The 20,681-nt window shown below is 35.5% G+C and overlaps 1 protein-coding gene across 10 annotated transcripts in view; it reads right to left on the reverse strand.

Annotated features, from left to right (window-relative positions):
• LOC114252791 (basement membrane-specific heparan sulfate proteoglycan core protein) overlaps nt 1-16,317 on the reverse strand; it is a 203,121-nt gene extending 186,804 nt beyond the window's left edge. For all 10 annotated transcript variants that reach the window (XM_028187426.2, XM_028187425.2, XM_089731410.1 and 7 more), the window contains exon 1: nt 16,112-16,317. In XM_028187426.2, the coding sequence (XP_028043227.2) occupies nt 16,112-16,171 (60 nt within the window). In that variant the 5' untranslated portion in view covers nt 16,172-16,317. The remainder of the gene's footprint in view (nt 1-16,111) is intronic.
• Nucleotides 16,318-20,681: the final 4,364 nt, after the last annotated feature.

Genomic DNA, 20,681 nt, shown 5'->3' on the forward strand with positions numbered 1-20,681 from the left:
TTTCTATCGCCATTTTGACCTCATTGGAACGTATTGGAGATATAAGTCCAACGTTCCTGCTGCTTGTGTTTCTCTTTATATAATATATTCTTTTTATTTCTTCTTTTTTTTTTTTTCTCTTTATATAGTATAAGCTAACAATCGATTTGTAGAATTCGTCGGTATGTAAAAACATGAGCCAGTGAGCACAGTCTTTGCTATAGTAGATATTTCCATTCCCCACATTATATCATTTTTAACATAAATACGGACAGGATAAGTAATTGGTGGTCTAGGTTTCACCTCTAGTGACTAGGGTATCGACGATGACTAGCTTAGCGGTAGGCAGCGGCTTGGCTCTGCCCCTGGCATTGCTGATGTCCATGGGCGACGGTAAGCACTTACCATCAGGTAGGCCGTATACTCGTCTGCCTAAAAGAGCAATAAAAAAAATAGCTCTCGCACGAGTAAATTCTGGGATGAGGCGGTTATCATGCCGTCTCACCGTATTGATGTAGCGAGAAACGCATACTGTGTCAGTCCAGATCATAAGCTATATTTGAGCGAAATCTCATTCAAATCTACTGGGCCACTTTTCCGAGATGAATAACAAACTACCAAATATACAAATGTTCACGTTTACAGTTTAGATTAAGAACACTTTTACGTCATATCCTTGTATATATTTATAATGTTTCTTGATTCGTATTGTTAAATGATAAAAAAATTTATATCTAATAAAATATTTTTTATATTTAATCTACATAATTTTAGAATTAATAACGACTACATCTAATCTATATAATATTTAATAAACCTTATAACTAGTCTTTATAATCTAAGCTTATGTCTATAGCTAGACTAGAATCTAATACGCATCTAATACGCAAAACGCTAATACGCATTAATCAGAGCATATGGATATGCCATTCTCAGTTTCTTAAACTTCAACTAACATTGCCTGCCTATTTCTAATATCATCTCCTTCTTTGAACCTGCACGCAATGAGATCATGCTTTTACAACACACTGTATTGCTGGTAAAGTATAAACGCGGCCCACGGCTTACCCGGTTTTAAGTGGATACCACAGCCGTGTACCACGCGAATGCCAATTTGAGACAAGAAAACGTAGTCTGGATTATATTGTGAATGTCTCGCCCCATGAACCGTGGAACAGTTGAGGGCTAACGGCAAAAATATGGCACGGATTGTGGCACGTACCAGTTCCTACTACCAGCCAATTATGCTTTAAACCGTTTCTGTTAACGTTGATAATCTCTTTCTATTGCTTAGGTGGGTGGACGAGCTCACGGCCCACCTGATGTTAAGTGATTTCCGGAGCCCATAGAAGTCTACAACGTAAATACGGCCTCAGTATAGTTACAACGGCTGCCCCACCTTTCAAACCGAAACGCATTTCTGCTTCACGGCAGAAATAGGCAGGGTGGTGATACCTACCCGCGCGGACTCACAAGAGGTCCTATCACCAGTAAATCAGTAAACACAGCTATAGGCGTGTATTCTCATCACGGGGCCAATTATTAAGAACTGAAGAGTAATGAAGCTCATCGGTGCCGTCACTATAATTTAAATACAATGATATTTACTAACGTATGGCACCATAATGCGATTTCGAACCAAACAGATATTGATAAATTATTCATATAAAGCGCAGACCTTCGTCTACACTCCAGAGCAAAATATTAACGTTATGCGACTTCGGCTTGTAAGTTATCATAAATCTTCGATACGCAGTAGTGAACACGAAAAGAACGCCCGGTGTAATTTCAATTAATAAAAAATGGGGACTAAAACGATCGAGTACAAGAAATTAAAAAAAGATTTACTGGTGGTAGGACCTTTTATGAGTCCGCGCGGGTAGGTCCACCCTGCCTATTTCTGCCGTGATGCAGTAATGCGCTTCGGTTTGAAGGCTGGGGCAGCCGTTGCAGCTATACTTGAGACCTTAGAACTTATATCTCAAGGTGGGTGACGCATTTATGTTGTAGATGTCTATGGGCTCCAGTAACCACTTAACACCAGGTGGGCTGTGAGCTCGTCCAACCATCTAAGAAAAAAAAAATCGTCAATGTAGTCGAAGTTAATTTAAAATGCACCATTAAGGTTAACTAAATTTTTTTTTGTCAAATGTTAACAAAAAATGTAAATAGGATCGCATGAGAAGCACCAGCTTCTAAATTAAGAAAAAAAATTTATTAAAATAGGTTCACCTAGAAAAAATTACTGAAGTAATACACAAAAAATACAGTTGAACCGACAAGCTCCCCCTTTTTTGTAGTCGCTTAAAAATACATATTTTTTATTGGGTATGAATTTATTAAATTATTCAGTCCACATTGAAACTGATGGATAGAGCGGATGGAGCAGGAAACATATGTACATACATGGTTAATTCAAGGTCAGGTCATACAGAATAGGCTAGATCCCAACCGTTCACGAGTAAGGTCATCACGTAAAATTATTCAGCTTGCCGTCTCTGGTCGATCGATTACTTCGCGATGATGTCAATCGAATTCAAATTAGCTGATCATATTTAAACGCAGATTTTGTGTGTTTACTTATTTACGAAATGGTTTGATCACGAGGCGCGTGTGTCGAAAGCTGAAGGTTAATAATTTATTACTGTAGACGCAACCTGAGTATACGGATCATCTGGCAGTGTGATATAAAGTTAATTTCTTTATAATCATCATCGGCTCACAGTTGTCCACTAATGGACATATGCCTATTTAAATACACGCTGCTGAAAACAATCTTCGAATCTCCTCATTCTCATCTCATTTCCTGTCAGCCACACATCATACATCTTCCCCGCAATTAGTCGGGGGTAAGGGGGGCTATTCTACATTATTTTCTTTAAGTCCATATCTAATATTAACAATTCTTTACTAGCACTCAAAACACTAGCAGTATAGTGATTTGCAGAAAACAGTCAAAGGTTTTTAATCATTTTTGTTCGATTTATTGTTCGCCTCATTGGATAATTATTAAATTGTACAAAAATCTGTTTTTTTGGGTTATTAGAGGTCTGTGTATGTTTCATTGTCTCAAATCGAATCGAAATGCTTACGATACTCATAGCAGAGGATGAAATTCTGATTTGAAGTTTTCGTTTCGTTTATTTATATCATTTTTTACACAATTAAGTTTTTATTTAAACATTACAATTATAAAATGCAATGATAAGCGCAAACTAACACTCTTGAATGTTGCGCAAAAACGAAAGATCAAATTTTTCGTCTATTTTGAAAAATATGACACCTCGTGTATGAATGAGGTGATGTTGTCGTCATATTTTTTTATGTGTAACTCGAACGATAATAAAATTAATATATGTTAGTTTAAAATGTGTGGAGTGCTCTGAGGAATTGTTCGAGATGATGCCGGCATCTCATTTTTACCATCGCACCGCCCGCCACCGGAGTAGAGTTCATCCATACTACTGCGGTCATCCACAGTGCGTTTCCAGAGGTCTTTTTTGCCACATATCATCCGGCTATGGAATGAGCTCCCCTCTACGGTGTTTCCCGAGCGCTATGACATGCCCTTCTTCAAACGAGGCTTGTGGAGAGTATTAAGCGGTAGGCAGCGGCTTGGCTCTGCCCCTGGCATTGCTGAATTCCATGGGCGACGGTAACCACTCACCATCAGGTGGGCCGTATGTTCGTATGCATAGAAGGGCAATAAAAAAATAATAAAAAAAATAAGCTCACTTTAAGCAAGAAGCAATTTCAATATACCGAAAATCCGATGCGGTCGAATATTTAGTTTCAAAAGCAATCACTTTTGTAAGATACTCGTTCAATTCGTCATTGAGTTTTACATAACAGTTCATAGTAGTAGACGGCTGAGTTTCTCGTCGGTTCTTCTCAGCGTGTCGCGATTCCGATCCGGCGGTAGAGAATAATTCACGATACAGCTGCCCGACTATTAAGGGTCCTTCGAAGACGTTCATTCAGTTGTATGCGCGCCCCTCGCTTTTCGGCTCAACCACCGTCCCAAAGCAACCCTACCATATCAAAAAAAAACTTTTATTGAAATTCTTCCCATGTTTTCTCAATTAATTTACTTCTCGCCTCTAAATTATATTTTTAGATCAATTATTTAAAGGATTCTAACTAAGCATGGCAACATTTATATGCAAGATATTCGCCAAAATTTTCAAAATATCGAGTCTGTCAAAGAAGCTTACAGAACTGGTCCTAGCCACAAAATTCCACCTTCTAAATTCGAGTTTCAATAATATTAAAAATAAAACGATTTAGGGGCAACAAAACCCAGCGATGTATTCCTGAAAATATGGATTAGGATTTTTTTAAGTAGAGCTTGAAATAAAACAGTAAGTATACCTACCTAGACTGCATTTTTTATTTATCCTTTTCATAAATAGCTAACGATTCGTGAACCATTTAGCGAGCTTACATTGTCAATTTTCAAATAATTTTTGGGACTTTTTATTTCTAATTTTCCCTAAATTTATGACAATAATCCGATTGCATGAAGGAGCTGCAGAAGACCATAAACAATTTTAAAATAATGCAAGCGCATCCGCATACATGTTAGGCAACATTGAAATCAGAATTTGGGTCGGTTTATCGGTCCTTATCAACGCCTCACAAACCAACCAAGCGTTGGGCCCTTTCTTGAAATAGCTTTCGTGATGTACAACTTGGTGCTGATGTATATTTTATTCGTAATAAGCAAACTTCTGGAATCGTATCAAATTATATGTCAAGAAAATAAATAATTTTGCGTTTATTTGCTACTAATATGAATGTGAGCGCTCATGAACATTTACAGACTTCTGTCGCGAAGCATGCATGCGTAGCATACATGCATACAAGGTAGAGCAAGTTTAAATGCCTGCTTTGTTTAAATTAGTTTTAGGGCAAATTGTAATCACCTATGAAAAGGTATTTACTGCCTATTCTGGCGTGAAACCACCGTGTGTTCCGTGTTGAAGCGCTCAGAGTACATACATACACATACATACATATACAGCCCAAAGCGTACAATATGATTTGGTCTTCGACCTGATGTCTCATGTCTCAAGCTGGCGTTATTGTTTTATACAAGGATGGACACATCATGAGCTCATCCACGTAAGCTATTGTAACTTCGACCTCATGTCTCTACCACTCATGAAAATCAAAGAACAATGTGAAAGTTGACTATTTCCAATCCAATAAAAAACACTAAGGCTCGTTAATAACTCTTTGACAAATAAAAATCAGTTGATAAACATTAACGATAAACTAGGAATTATCTATTTTATAGTTTCCTGTTTAAACATAGGCAATTAAGTTTTAAAATTGATTAAGTATAAACTATGATAATCGGGGTAATCGTTGCCGACTACAAAATTAGCTCTTGAACAATTTCGTATATATGTATGTATCTATATTCAAAAATCTATTCAAACCATTAACTTGTATCCTTTATTTTACGTCTAAACACTTCTATTAATTTAAAATGCTTTATTTTTTATTATTATTTAATCGCAAATTTGATTTTTCCGATTATCCCCGTTGATCGGTTTCACAGAATTTAAGATAACGTCTTATTTTTTGTTGAAGCTAAAGGCAAACAAGCCGTTTTTTAGCTATGCAATGTTAAATTTCCAGCACTTTCTCAAGTTCAACCGTTTTCTCATTCTACCTTATTAAGGTGGAGTTCAATGGAGATCATATTTTATTTTAACTCAATTATTCCAAAAACGTCTTAATAAAATTAGCTCTCGAAAACATCTAATTAGAACGTTTCCTAGTAAAAACATATATATATATTTTTTTATTAAGCAAATTGGCATCGTTATCAAGTACTAAATGTTGTGCAAGTCAACGTGCTTTGCCGTTGTAACGATAACCTCTACTGATAAATGAAATATTTAAAAATATATTTTTTCATTTTAAATATCTCGGACGTAACAGAAACAGGGAGTGAGGCGTGATAACTTGTGGATAACCCTCTCAATGTCTTGTAGTCTTTGAGTGGTTAAATTAATTCGCATTACATTTTAATTTCAAATCTCCGCTTATCCAAACATGTGCGGCATAAAATATGTGTCACAAATAAATAACCAGTAATTAGCTAGTAACAAACCACGCACGGTCATACGGCACAAAATTCGACAAATTAAAGAAAAAACCACACATAAAAACGTTTATTATATACGTTTAAATATATTCGTGCATATATAGATGATAAACATCCAGACAAAAAGCAAAAAAATATGCTCTTCACACGAATGTTTGCCTGATGTGGGAATCGAACCCACAACCCTCGGTGCAATATTCAGGAGCGCTAACTACTGCATCACTGAGTCAGTCACATGAAGTTACATATTTCTCAAGTGGTTTTATTTAAAAAAAGTTCGAAACAAGTGCTGCGTATGGAGGGATCAAACAACTAGAAAACGCGGCACGATTTTTTTTTTAAATATACTATAAAATCAATACAATAACCTCTTCACTAAATAAAATATTTTTATCACTATACCACAGATTATATTTAGCTAGAACAGACTGACCAAGACCAATGCAAATGAACTAGCAGAGGGTAACAGGAAAGAAAGAGGAAGAAGAATACCACAAATAGCAAAAAATCGTCTCTTCATTCGGTAGTTATACTAAACAGTAAAAAAATATATCGAAAACAATTAAGATAATACAAATGAAATGGTCTATAAGTGATGGAAAATATCTTGGTATATCTTGCTATAACCATAGCACTTGAAAACGATGAAATTTTCTTGACACAGAAATACGTACTTCTATGATTTAAAAATATAGTCAACAAAAAAATATCAGCTATTTATAGAAACTAGAGGTCCCGCAGTGGTCGAAATTCGACTATAATTAATTGGAATTGTAAGTTTGTACACTAATATGATTGTATTTTATACTTCTATAATTACAAATTTCGCCAAGACTACACTATAAAAAATATTAACAAACAATATTTAATCTATTCTCAATTTGACAACAGACGTCAAGAACAAAAGTTTGACAATAAATAGTATGCATGCGTGTGTGCGTAAAATCCATGGTATGTAGTGTGTGTAATGTTTTCTTTATTGATTTAATGTATCTATTAAGCATTATTTAAAAAAAATATTAGCATTGTGCACTTCTTCTCTATATTCTCTATAAGTGTGGAAAATATCATACTCCTCCGTCCGCGCAATTTTCGTAAAAAGGGATACAAAGTTTTTGCTTCACGTATTAATATATAGATTTTTAACATTCACTTTTAACGATTAAATCGAACACTAAGATTTTTTAAAACATGCATAAGATACATTCCGAGGAAGCGCAACAAATTCTAAAACTACCTATATATTAGTGGACTTACAGAGTAGTTGTGAAACTGTCGTCCGAAATCGCAAAGTGAGAAATGCTATCCGATTGTTTGTTGCTTAATGCATTTAGTTCGTGGCACTCGGCTTACCGTACACGCCTTCTAAAGAATATAATGACCCAGTAGAATTTCGTGTGCAACGTAAACATAAAAACGTCAAAGTAGGTCCAAGCTTCTTCTTCTTTTTCTCCACCTTATCCCACAAGGTGGGGTCGGCACAGCTAATTTATCTCTTCCATTCTCTTCTATCAGCCGTCATCTCAATACTCACTTCTATCTCACTCATATCGTCATTCACACACTCCATCCATATCTTCTCCGGTCGACCTCTTCCCGCTCCAAGTAGTTTCAAGCATCCGGATATTAAATTTACTATTCATTCGACTTCGGTGCATCTTGAATTTTCCTTAAAGGGTTACAAGAAAATTTCATTTCCTCTCTACCGTTTTAATGTGTAATGTTTGACTTAAAACATTGAAATTGAATGTAAAGACGATATTTCAGGAAGGAGTCGTCGGCAGGGTTCGTCTAAATTTTCTTTACAATTTTTTTTTTTAAATCTATCGGATTTATTAAGTTTTAATGTGCAATTTAATACCAATTTCTTGTTAAGATAAACATTCGCAGACCTACTTTTAGAAATAATTGTGCAATATGATTGCGGTCTTATCATTACCCGATAAACTGTATGAATAAAAATATCGGAGTTATCAATGCATCGTGACCTTTGAGATTTGACACAGTTTTTACACTGATTCATGGAAGCGGCGCAATTAGATACCTTATTAAAATATGTTATAATTTAATTAATACACATATTAAATAATCACTGCTTTTAATATTTTGCTAGTGTATACTAGTAAAATTCTCGTACCTCTCAACGTAATATACCTGGAACTTGTATGTATGTAAGCTTATCTTGAAAATATCACTAATAACATCAAGGTTTTTGTCAAAAATCTTCTATGCTATGACAATTTTAAGGGGGGAAGAGACATTCCTACAATAATAGACGGTTGTACCATACATTGAATTACTTAGAACAAAATGAAAACCCCCCTACAGGTCTCATATTAAATTGGTCAGTAAAATATACTTCAGTAACCTTACAATTAGTAAAAACGTATCTGAAAATATAAACAATATTTGTACACATATTGTGATCAATAAACATCACGTGATTACGTACGATCACTAGTAGCTAATCACTGTTTAGTAGTCCGGTCATTTGTGTCATTCCATCAATAAATAATATCGATAAATTATATTAAAATGCTTTAATAACAAACAGTTCGTAATTGGATGTTACATTTGACGATTGTGATGCTAGATCAGAACGGTTTTCGATTGTATGATCACGGAGAAATTAATAATAATATGTGTTGATTGATTTTTGCTGGTGGTAGAACCTTTGTGAGTCCTCGCGGGTAGGTGCCACAATCCTGCCTATTTGTGCCGTGAAGCAGTAATGCGTTTCGGTTTGAAGGGTAGGGCAGCCGTTGTAATTATACTTGAGACCTTAGAACTTACATATCAAGGTGGATGGCGCATTTACGTTGTAGATGTCTATGGGCTCCAGTAACCATTTAACACCAGGTAGGCTCGTCCACCCATTTAAGCAATAAAAAATAGAAAAACCCGGTCCGTCTAAGCTCAGTATCTTCAGGTACGAGTACAACGAAGCGATTTGTTGTAAGCTAGATATATACCGCGGTACCTGAACTTACACAAAGAATTGATGTATTTTTATGGACCGCTCAAAATATGTGAACACAGACCTAAAATCGTGAAAACCTTCTTGATGCAACTTTACGGTACAATAGGAGCATTTTATTGCATGTTTCAAATCTCTAATTCTATAGGCTCAGAAGTGCACCTTCTGAGCTTATGAAGTGTGCCTTCTGGGTCTGACACCTATGAAACTATGTGTATCAGTAACGATAAGCTTTTATGATTATATTACAATTATTTTCAGCAAACCACACGACGTAGATCACCGGAAAGTTTAAAGAAAATGTTGACCGGAAAATTTACAACTTAAAAACAATGTTTTGGATATTCGTATGTATTTGGATCAATCGAATACCAACTTCTATATCATGTTTACGCTCGTAGAAAAAACCATTACTGAGTGTAGGATAGCGCGATTATACAACATTCGTACAATTTAGGCCCCGTTGTATCTTGTTGCCAGGAAACAGAGATAACCCTGATAAGACATGTCGCGGATTTCGTCGGGGTCAAAAGTACTCAAATAATTAGATTACTTTAGTAACACAGTACAGTAGTAGTAGTAGTCGAACTGGTTTTAACTACCAGTACAATAGCTATATCTTATAGAATCTTATCAGTACACGCATTAGTTATTCGTGAGCATATTCTGCGTTTTTTTTTATGATGTCGTTTGCTGACGCACTTAGCTGACGCTTGGCTTTTTTGTCTTTATTTTTATTGATTAGACCGCGATGAACAAGCACACAGCTCCCGACATAAAATGGTTGCTGGAGTCGATAGACACAACTACTTTAAGTCAAAACTTTTATATAACGACTATCCCATTCTTCAAATCGGTACGCCTCACAGTCTCACGGTGACGGTACCTATTTATTGGGGCCAACAAAACGTCCTAGCGACTTCATCATAAAAATAATAATAATAATTAATCGAGGTATCGTACCTTATATCGTATCGTACCTTATATCGTATCGTACCTTATATCGTACCGTATACGACCTTTGATCGTAATTGGAATCTAAATCACGCGCAATTTTTTTATAATTGTTCCAAAATACGTAACCGGATACCGTGTATCATTTTAACTCATCTTATTGCACATATTGACACCTCGGAGCTTACAATGCAATTCTAAAAGGTATTGTTTATCAACTCGTGACAAATTTAGTGATGAATTAAAGCCTCCTATGAAAAATCCAATTTCGTGCTTGATTTCATATTGTCTTCAATGATACGACATGCCTTCTATACGAGGACTAAATATTTACGTCATATTCGTTTTATAAGGAATTTAAGAATAGTCAGGTTCTAGTCTTTGTTTTTTTTGTTTGAAACGTAGCGACATTAGTCTCAGGTGGTTTTAGTCGTATTGTAGTTCTGTAGGGGTCGTTGTTGCCATACTGCATATTTGTGATGCGAAGCAGTCGTTCGCTCCGGTCCGAAGCGTGGGACAACAATTATACGTTACAATTGAGAAATATTTACGTCATATTTGTTTTATAAGGAATTTAAGAATAGTCAGGTTCTAGTCTTTGATTTTTTTGTTTGAAGCGTAGCGACATTAGTCTCAGGTGGTTTTAGTCGTATTGTAGTTATGTAGGGGTCGATGTTGCCCTACTGCATATTTGTGATGCGAAGCAGTCGTTCGCTCCGGTCCGAAGCGTGGGACAACAATTATACGATACAATTGAGACTTTGCTCTCATGTCTCAAGGTGGATGGTGTTATGCATGAATACCATCACGACAACAAACAGTTAGAGCTTCTTTTTTATGATTGAGGGATTACTGATGGCCTGGAGCCCTTTCCAGTTTCACAAGGATAGGTGGGCGAGCAAGGGCTCAGCCAGGAGAGGGGGATTTACTAAGAGCCATCCAAGTGCTTCCAAAGAAGACCTAACAGCTCAGAAATAGCTGCTTCGCGAATGAATCTACTACAGGATCGGAATCGTGACTCGCTAAGAAAATCTGACAAGAAACTCAGCTTAGGTTGCACATCGAACTCTTTGCCGAGTTCGAAATAACTTTATCGAAAGAAAAAAAACACCTTCAACTCGCTCTATTTATTACATTTTATATTTTCAAATGTAATCTTTTCATATAAAAGTAAAATAAAATTTGTTCCAAAATGCATTTACATTTAAATACATTTACAAAAAAACATAATATTATATACATTTTAAAAACGAACGCTCTCAATAGTCGCTAAAGAAAAATAATAAAGGAACATCTCATCTCATCAATATCTCATTAAATTTTTTGCGTCTGTCTAGTATAGTTTTAACTCCTGCAAAGAAGATATCATGAACGAATGTACGCCACGATGCACAGGAAAGTTATTCGCAACATACTTTTGAAGCTTATTTATTCGAATACACACTGTAAATTAAGCTCACTAAACATTTAGATGAAAACACAGAAAATTTTGGAATATCAAAAGTGGCTTTGGCTTTTGAGTTACTACCTACTTTGTTTTAAGCAAATGTTAGTACTAACTAATGCCAGAAATCGTTAGACGACGCAATAAAGTGTAAAATGAAATCACAAGCTCTTTTTAAATCAAACTATAGATTACGTTGCAGAATTTTTTATTGTAGAATACAAATAACCTTATCATGACAGCAAGGATATCCATGGCTGTCACATCACTATGACATCATTGTACACAATTAACTACAGTTATAGCTATCGAGTTATCGTTGAGTGAATTTAACGGAACATCTCTCGTTTCCTTTTTCAAATAAAATTGCTCAATTACCGAACATACTGTGTGTTCAAATAATAAATTTCAAAAAACGTTATTTCTGCTAAAAAAATATCTTAACTGTTACTTTTCTTTATTTTTATATGCATTTGCAGAAGAATTTTGCCGCTGATATTATACGATTCCAGAAGCCCGGTAATATTCCAACATGGGTGCCGCCATTCACATTGAGCTTATTAAGTTCGTCTTCCAGTACGTATGGCTATGGAGACTTGTAATCCTAGTCACTGTTATTACCCCCCATCTCTTACCCTTCAAGCCGGAACACATAGATCGTGGCAAAACAAAAACAACATGATGATGCCAACAAGCAACTTGCGCGGACTCCGAACACGTCTAGTTACACAGATAGATTAGCCATTATTTAAAAGACTAGAACAATATCATCGCTTCTGTATTGTATTATATACCGCATAACTATTGCATGGTTTTTAACAGAGACAGAAAACCGAACGTAATTTAATCTAAAGATTCTGTCTGAGATTTTTACTGGTGGTAGGACCTCTTGTGAGTCCGCGCGGGTAGGTACCACCACCCTGCCTATTTCTGCCGTGAAGCAGTAATGTGTTTCAGTTTGAAGGGTGGGGCAGCCGTTGTAACTATACTTGAGACCTTAAAACTTATATCTCAAGGTGGGTGGCGCATTTACGTTGTAGATGTCTATGGGCTCCAGTGACCACTTAACACCAGGTGGGCTGTGAGCTCGTCCACCCTTCTAAGTAATAAAAAAATAAAAAATTGGCTGGCAAGAGCTGGATGAGAGAAGCCCAGGGTCAGTGGCATGCAATTGGAGAGACCTATGTCCAGCAGTAGACTACTGTAGGCTGATGATGATGATGATAATGATGATATGATACACAGAATTAACTATTTACTGAAGCGTCATAATTTTCTGAGAAATCCTCAGAAGATATACAGTTTTTTTTTGACAAGCACATTTGTCTTACGCATTATGGTCAACTAAACGACGATTTATTGTATGCACCCGGAAAGTTTTCCTAAAAGCTAGACCTGCTGCAGTTTTCGATGGCGTCTGACAAAAAATCCGTAACCTACGAACATTTTCGGTAAACATACCGAAAGCTTTTAAGAAGTGTGCCTGATGTGAACTTGCTAAATTGAGTTTCCAACGCGACGCGCAGCCATGTACAACTAAGTTGTTAGTATAATATGTATAATATTTTTTCAAGTGCTCCGTGAACGTTTGGATTATACCAGAATTTTCTGGAATAAAAAATAATTCTAATCATAAAATAAGTAGTATAAAAACTGAATTTACCAAAAAACTTAAGCGTTTACTATGTCTTATTTAATTCGAACGTTCTTTATAATTATAATACGAAAAAAGATCCGCCATTTTAAAATTAAAAGAACCAATGGTAGATTAACAGCTAATTCCGCTTCCACTTTCAAGTAAGTTTATTAGTTCTGTGAATTACAAGGACCTAGTAGTAGCTTCAGCTTTTAGGAATAAAAGCTGAAAATGGAATAACGCTTATTACTTGACCAACCTTTGACTGCAGAAAGGCCTGGTAATTACAGCTTAATAAAAATGATATTGCATTACTCAAGTTCTGTGAAAAAATTCTACTTGAATTTTAGACCAAGATGCAAACAATTATCAGTTATGGCTTGAAGATAGAAACGCCACCTTGTGTAATTTGAATTCGATTACAGCTAGGATTCACGAATGTGATTCTTGAATTTGCACATTCAATACTTAATAGATGATTTGATTCATTCTTGACGTGCGAAATATTTGCGATTAACACACACGTGGAATGTTCTACGATTGTTGGTTGGGTGATATCGAATGACATGAAATTTCTAGAAATACAAATAGGTGTTATACAATTAAAATCGGATCGTAAGCATATTCTTGTTTCAAAAATGTTATGTGTTGGTAACGTCTGAATCACAATTGGTATTGTACAGGCTTATAATTCGGGAATTTAAATTAGCAGTACTATTATAGTATTGAATATGGAGTAGACGCCTGTAAAAAAGACTGCCGTGTGATATTTTTATGTCACTGGGTAGTTATGGGATAGTTGAGATTTAAGAATTGATGAAAAAAAATCTTTAAAAATACATTTGAATGCAATAGAGTTTATATTTTGATGAAATTTGAAATACATTACAATTTTTTTTAAGTAAGCTTATTATTTATTTAAAGTAACGATTATGCTTTAATTAATTAAGGCTAAAAACTTTTATATAAATTGAAATTGTCAACGAAAACGAAAAAAAAAGTTCTCATTTATATCTAACCGCTCATTATGGAAAAGCTTCGGGAAGCCTATGTATCTGCCTATGAGGGCGTATGTAATGATGACGAAGTCCTACATTAAGCGGCGCGAAATTAGGCTAGCTTACTCTATGCTATAGGTTTTTACATAAACACTGAATATAACCAGTATACTTAGACCTTGCGAATCAAATAATTTTTAATAAGAAAATGTCTCGAACCTATCGGCAACGAATCCCGTGGTAGAGTAGACAAAATCACCACCAGACCCTCTCAGTGATCGCAATGGTAGAACGATATTTTCCAAATTCATTTTAATTTAATATCTAAAAATATAGGTTTATTAATAGACGCAATTTTCCCAATGTTTATATGCGAAATACACTAATGACATTTTCGTGTTGTCGTTGAATTGTTCAACATTCCAAACATCGAAATTGACTTCAGCTACTTTATTATAAAACACGTTCGGTTGTTGTCGACTTTTCGGGGAACTTTCGTTTCAGTCTGTGACTTTAAAATCAGATTAAATTCTAGAATTACGGCATGATATTGTTACGAATAACTTTTAGAATCCAAATAGAATCCATAACATAGTTTTAGTATAGGCAATCTTCAATTTGTGTTCCACGTTAAAATCTTTCCTCCCTTAACGTTTTTCCAAATATGAGTCGTCTATTATCAAAGGTGGCAATCTGTGCATTTGAACAAAAAAATGTTATTGATATGTCAATACAGATTGATTTGAATATAATCGTCTCCTTCAAAGAATACGGTTCAAAACCTGCATTAAATAAAGGTTAATACTTAACCTGTTATTTATCTAAGATGTCGTTCAGAAGAGTTTTGTGGCTGCCAATGGAATACAAAGTCAATAATTCGTTTTTCTGATTTACCAATAATTGTCCAAAAGTCACATTGCCGGCTTTGATACTAGTCGACTCATATATCCGAGAAAAAAATATTAAAATTCATTGAGGAACCGTCTATCTGCTATTGAAAGACCTCTCAATTTAGTTATTTCAGAACTTAGCTTACAATCAGAACAGACTGAGAAGAAAATATTGACAGTCTCATGTATTTACTTTTTAAATTAAAAGATGTCTGTAAGTCCTTTGTTATAAATTCATTTGCATATTTTATATATATTTTGATTCTGTGATTAATTACTTTTTTTTTCTAATACAAAATATTCAGAAAATCAGTGCATTTGAAAACAAAATCAAATAAATTTTATAAAAATTACGGCGTTTTTACTGGTGTTTAATTGGTAATATTTTTCAGTCATGAAAAAATATGATTTAAGTTTTTAGACAAAGAGTAAGATCTGGTCTTTGTCTTTTCCATTTCTTATTAAAATTAATAAGATCCATTGAACTTTTAATGTTTAACAATTTTACGTTGCAAGGAGACGCGATTCTCGTTCGCTGGTACCGACATTCATAATCATTTCGATATTTAGTACAATGGCATACGAAACTGAAACCAAATTAAATACTAAGCAGCTGTTAAAATAATAACGCTTATGATTATATTCTTCAATAAAATGATAATAAGGAAAATAATTTTATTATACTTTCAATTACCTACAAGTGGACGCAAGTAGGTTAAAATTTATCGAGTTTTTTACAATTCTATCAACATTATCGATAGATACGCGTGCTTAGGTCATATAATCTATTAAATTTAGAACAACCCAACGAATACCAGTAGTAAAGAAAACAATATAAATTATCTATTTTTTACCCGATGTAAATTCAAACATTTCGTGAAATTTTCGTCGACGTTAAACTTAACGACGAAGTTAAAGTTCGAATACAATCAGCAGTCGCTAAAACCGGTTCTCGTGACCACATACATAATTTTATTCAGCGGAACAACATAGGGAACCTATAGAGAAACATAAGTAAATAAATAAAACAACTTATGCGAAAAGTAACTTGAGGCTTCGCTAAAAGTTTTTGCAAACTTTTATTGTTAGTTCTGCGAGCAAAATTTTAAACTCACCTGGATAGTAAAGGTGCTGAGCAGCAGAAGGGCTGCCGCCAGGAGCCCTCCAGCCCTCATTTTTCTCCGTCAGATGTAAAAGACGAATGTTGAAAAGTTTATTCCGGTGTCCGTCGAGAGCGCAGACGACGACCGCGCTACCCGACTGTCGGCCCGCGAATGATGGTCGCCTCGTCTCGATCGCCTCACGACGTCAACTCTACGTCCCAACTCCCAGCTCTAGTCCCGCAGCGCACGTATCCTCCCGCATCCAAATGCAACCTACGCAGCCGGAATGCGCTTTATACATTGCTAAAAATCATCTAAAACGACCACCTGGGTGCTGAACCTAAAACATGCTAAAAACGGTTCGGCACGTATATTGGTCGCGCGGTCATGTACCAGCCCTGTAAAGTTCTATGACCCCTCTCATGCGCTTATCACACGACGCTTTCTAATAACGAAATGTCATAACTGAGACTGCTTCTTTTAATGTAAATGTTACCTTTGGTTTTTAAGACAAAGTTGGAAAGGAGTTATTTGAATCGTTGATATCGCTTTTATTTGCTTAACGCACCTAGATCTTTACTACAGAGCTTGCTTTGGCTGGTACGAAAAGCTAGAAATTGCGAAAGATATCAACGTAAATAAAGTTATTGGCGCGAATACAGAGTCTCTAAATGTACTGGGCTCCCTCAATTTTCGGAAGCCTTCGACATAGATGATACAAATTTATAGAGCTTGACAATAAATTTAAAAGCAGCAAAAACAAGTGTGTCGGACGATTTCATGACATAAATCTTATTTCGGCTTTTTCGATTACATGTAATTAACTGAGTTTGTTCTGCAATTTTTATAGCACAATGTTTTTTTTTGATAACCCACAAAGTTCACGTTGAAGATAATTTTAATTTGAAAGGCTGTGAGGAACAAATAAGACACTCTTAAGATATCGAGTCAATTAGATATCTGAGCAACAGAAGTTGTTTCTTTCGTTATTTTTGTTTTTAAAATATTTTACTGAAAGGGCTTAGTGTCTTACATGCAAGTTTAATTGCTTTCTTTTTACAAACGTGATTGTATTTAGAGATTACGATCGGTTGGTGCATGTTTTTTAAGATGCCTTTGCCGTGAACGAAAATTATCTTATTATAGTTCAAGAGGCCCTGACGCATATTTAATTGAAGTATTCAGACGAATGGCTCATTCATTTTATAGTTAGTTAATTTGGTCATGGTCATATACAACTATGCCATAATACAATACATTATATTATAATCGAACTACAAGTACTAATGTAAAATACCACAAGGGTTGAATCCTGCGACCTGTGATCAGTGCATTCATTTACTTAGCGGTAGGGAGTAGCTTGACCATGGCTCTACCCACGATGATACTCATGACAATCGATGTCCGACGGTAACCAGTATCGATCATGGCGGTCGTAGGTCGCCTTATACAGCGATAAAAGCAGTAATGAATGACGAGATACAAGTCGTCTTGAGTTGAATTATACTGAGTATTTTTCCCTTTAGAAATAAATACATTTCACTTAAACTGGGGAGAAGACATCAAGAGCGAATCATTCGAAAATTCAGAATCGATTAACTGAAGTCTATCAAGATACCTAAAATAATTGCTAGAATAGTTAGTGAAATGTTCGAAATAAACTTGAATAAAACATAGCTTTATTCACTACTAGCGACCCGCCCTCGCTTCGCTTCGGAAACATTAAAACACACATGAAAAAAAAAAAAAAAAAAAAAAAAAATGTAGCCTATGTTCATCAGGGAAAATGTCGGCTTCTAATGGAAAAAGAATTTTTCAAATCGGTCCAGTAGTTTCGGAGCCTATTCGAAACAAACAAACAAACAAATATTTCCTCTTTATAATATTATTCACTACTAGCTGATCCCGCAGACTTCGTAGTGCCTCAATCGATAAATAAAAGACCTAAACTGTTGTATAAAATAAACTTAAAACAAACAAAAGGAATCCGTCCGGCGGGGGACACATCAAAGGGAAAACAAAATTGTTATTTTTATTTAATTCCAAGCATTTTCATATTTATCTACCTTTTAAGGCTTCTCTGGACTTCCACAAATAATTCAAGACCAAAATTAGCCAAATCGGTCCAGCCGTTCTCGAGTTTTAGCGAGACTAACGAACAGCAATTGTTGTGAAGTTGATCTTTGTGTGATTACAAAGTGCCACTTCCAACGTTACGGTTCTGGTATAAAGAATTATTTTATAGATTTTTTTTTTCGTTTTTCGAATTACAACGTCTCGTGGCAAGTGAATGCTCAAGTTGAGGAAATGTAGCTTAACTTGTTCGCTTGTTACGATGAATAGAATGTAAAGTCTAACCTACAACCTATAAATATATAACCTATAAACTAAACTATGATTTACATAATTATTGCTGGTAGGGCGTCTTGGGAGCTCGTACGGTTAGATACCAACACCTTACCTATTTCTGCCGCGCAGCAGTAACGCGTTCCGGTTTGAAGGGTGGGGCAACTGTAAAACTGAAACCCAGAACTCATATCTCAAGGCAGTTTGTAGAATTTACGCTATGGATATCTATAGGCTCCAGTAACCACTTAATAATGTTTTTTATAATAGCTGCTTAATTTTTTTTAATTACGTAGTGGTGTGAACGACTTCACGGCCTATTTAGTGTTAAGTGTTCACTGGGAGCCTTTGCATATGAGGTTATGGTCTCAGTTATCTTGAAAAACGGCTGTCGCACTGTTCAAGCCAGAATGCATGATAAAAAATGCTATGCAATAGCTTTACCGCGGCAGTTCCCGAGTGCCACACGTTTTTTTTAAATTATGTTATAGATTATTATATATTATTATATAACTATATATTATTATATTATAGATTATTATATAACTAGCGACCCGCCCTCGCTTCGCTTAGGGAACTGTAATTTATTATTGATAACAGTATTTCTCCACTACTTAATGGATGTTATTATACATATAAACGAAGGTTTAAATCACTCTCACTCTTCAATCACTCTAATTATTTTTTTTATTGCTTAGATTGGTGGACGAGCTCACAGCCCACCTGGTGTTAAGTGGTTATCGGAGCCCGTAGACATCTACAACGTAAATGCGCCACCCACCTTGAGATATAAGTTCTAAGGTCTCAAGTATAGTTACAACGGCTGCCCCACCCTTCAAACCGAAACGCATTACTGCTTCACGGCAGAAATAGGCAGGGCGGTGGTACCCACCCGCGCGGACTCACAAGAGGTCCTACCACCAGTAATAAAAAAACCGCATCAAAATCCGTTGCGTAGTTTTAAAGATTTAAGCAAATATAGGGATATAGGGACAGAGAAAGCGACTTTGTTTTATACTTTGTAGTGATTATTATATTATAGATTGATTAATTAATATAGAAAAGATAGTTTTTCTCTTCAACACTGTTTCTGCAAGTAACACTTTACGGGGAATCTGCAAGCGCATATTGTTCTGCCATCTAGTTAAATATGAAGGTACTAATCTTACCACAGCTTCCAGTCTAAAAGTATTAAAATAAATCCGGAGTTTTTACGTAGAATAAATAAAAAAATTGAATTGTTTCGCAGTAATACTTTAGAATTTTGCGTTTTTTTTCTGGTTTTACCATAAGTCGTTTAATTGCCAATTCCCGTTATGAGCCAGTGTCAAATTTTTTTATTGCCCTTGTAGGCAGACGAGCCTACGGCCCATCTCATGGTGAGTGGTTACCATCGCCCATGGACGTCAACAATAGGTAGAGCCAAGTCGATGCCTACCGTTAAGTGCTCTCCACAAGCCTCGTTTAAAGAAAAGCGGTAGGCAGCGGCTTGGCTCTGCCTCTCGCATTACTGACTTCCATGAGCGACGGTGACCACTTACCATCAGGTGGGACGTACGCTCGTCTGCCTACAATCGCAATAAAAAAAAGAAAGACGTCATGTGTGTGAATATTAAGTGTACATTATCTAAATTTTGCGAGAATTGCAGATTATTATTTTTCAATATCCTTATATCTGTATTAAGCTTACAAATGGAATAAAAAAATGAAGCTCATGATTTTAAGCGTTTATGTTCTTCCTTGATGTATTCTTTGCTGCAGAAGCTGGACCGTCTAATGCGCAGACGAATCAACTTCAAGTATTTACCCGAGCCCGAAAGCTGTGACTTTGGGATTATCAGAACTTGAAACAACGATGGTAGAGCCGTCAGTCACATCTAACGAAACGAATGAATTGTTCGCGGTTGAAAAAGGGTGATAGTAAAGGTCTAGGTTAAACCTGGGCTTCTGGAGGGAAAAGGTAATTAAAGAAACGATACAGTTAATAAGGATGAAATAAGGAAATGCGGTAACAGAAATTAGAAGTTGACGGGAAGGCGTATCCACACATTTCCTCTGAAATTGATTTTGATTGTATATTTTTACATGATATTCATGTTTATGAGGTTAATACGATCAATTAAATTACTAGAACTATTAGTAGGTAAGCAATTAAAAAAATATTCATATAACGAAACTGGCCTACACTAAATGTATGTGCTGCCATCTAGTCAATTTTTTAAGTACTTTTTTTTAC

The sequence above is a fragment of the Bombyx mandarina genome, chromosome 01 (genome assembly GCF_030267445.1).
Source record: "Bombyx mandarina strain Sakado chromosome 01, ASM3026744v2".
Classification (NCBI taxonomy): domain Eukaryota; kingdom Metazoa; phylum Arthropoda; class Insecta; order Lepidoptera; family Bombycidae; genus Bombyx; species Bombyx mandarina.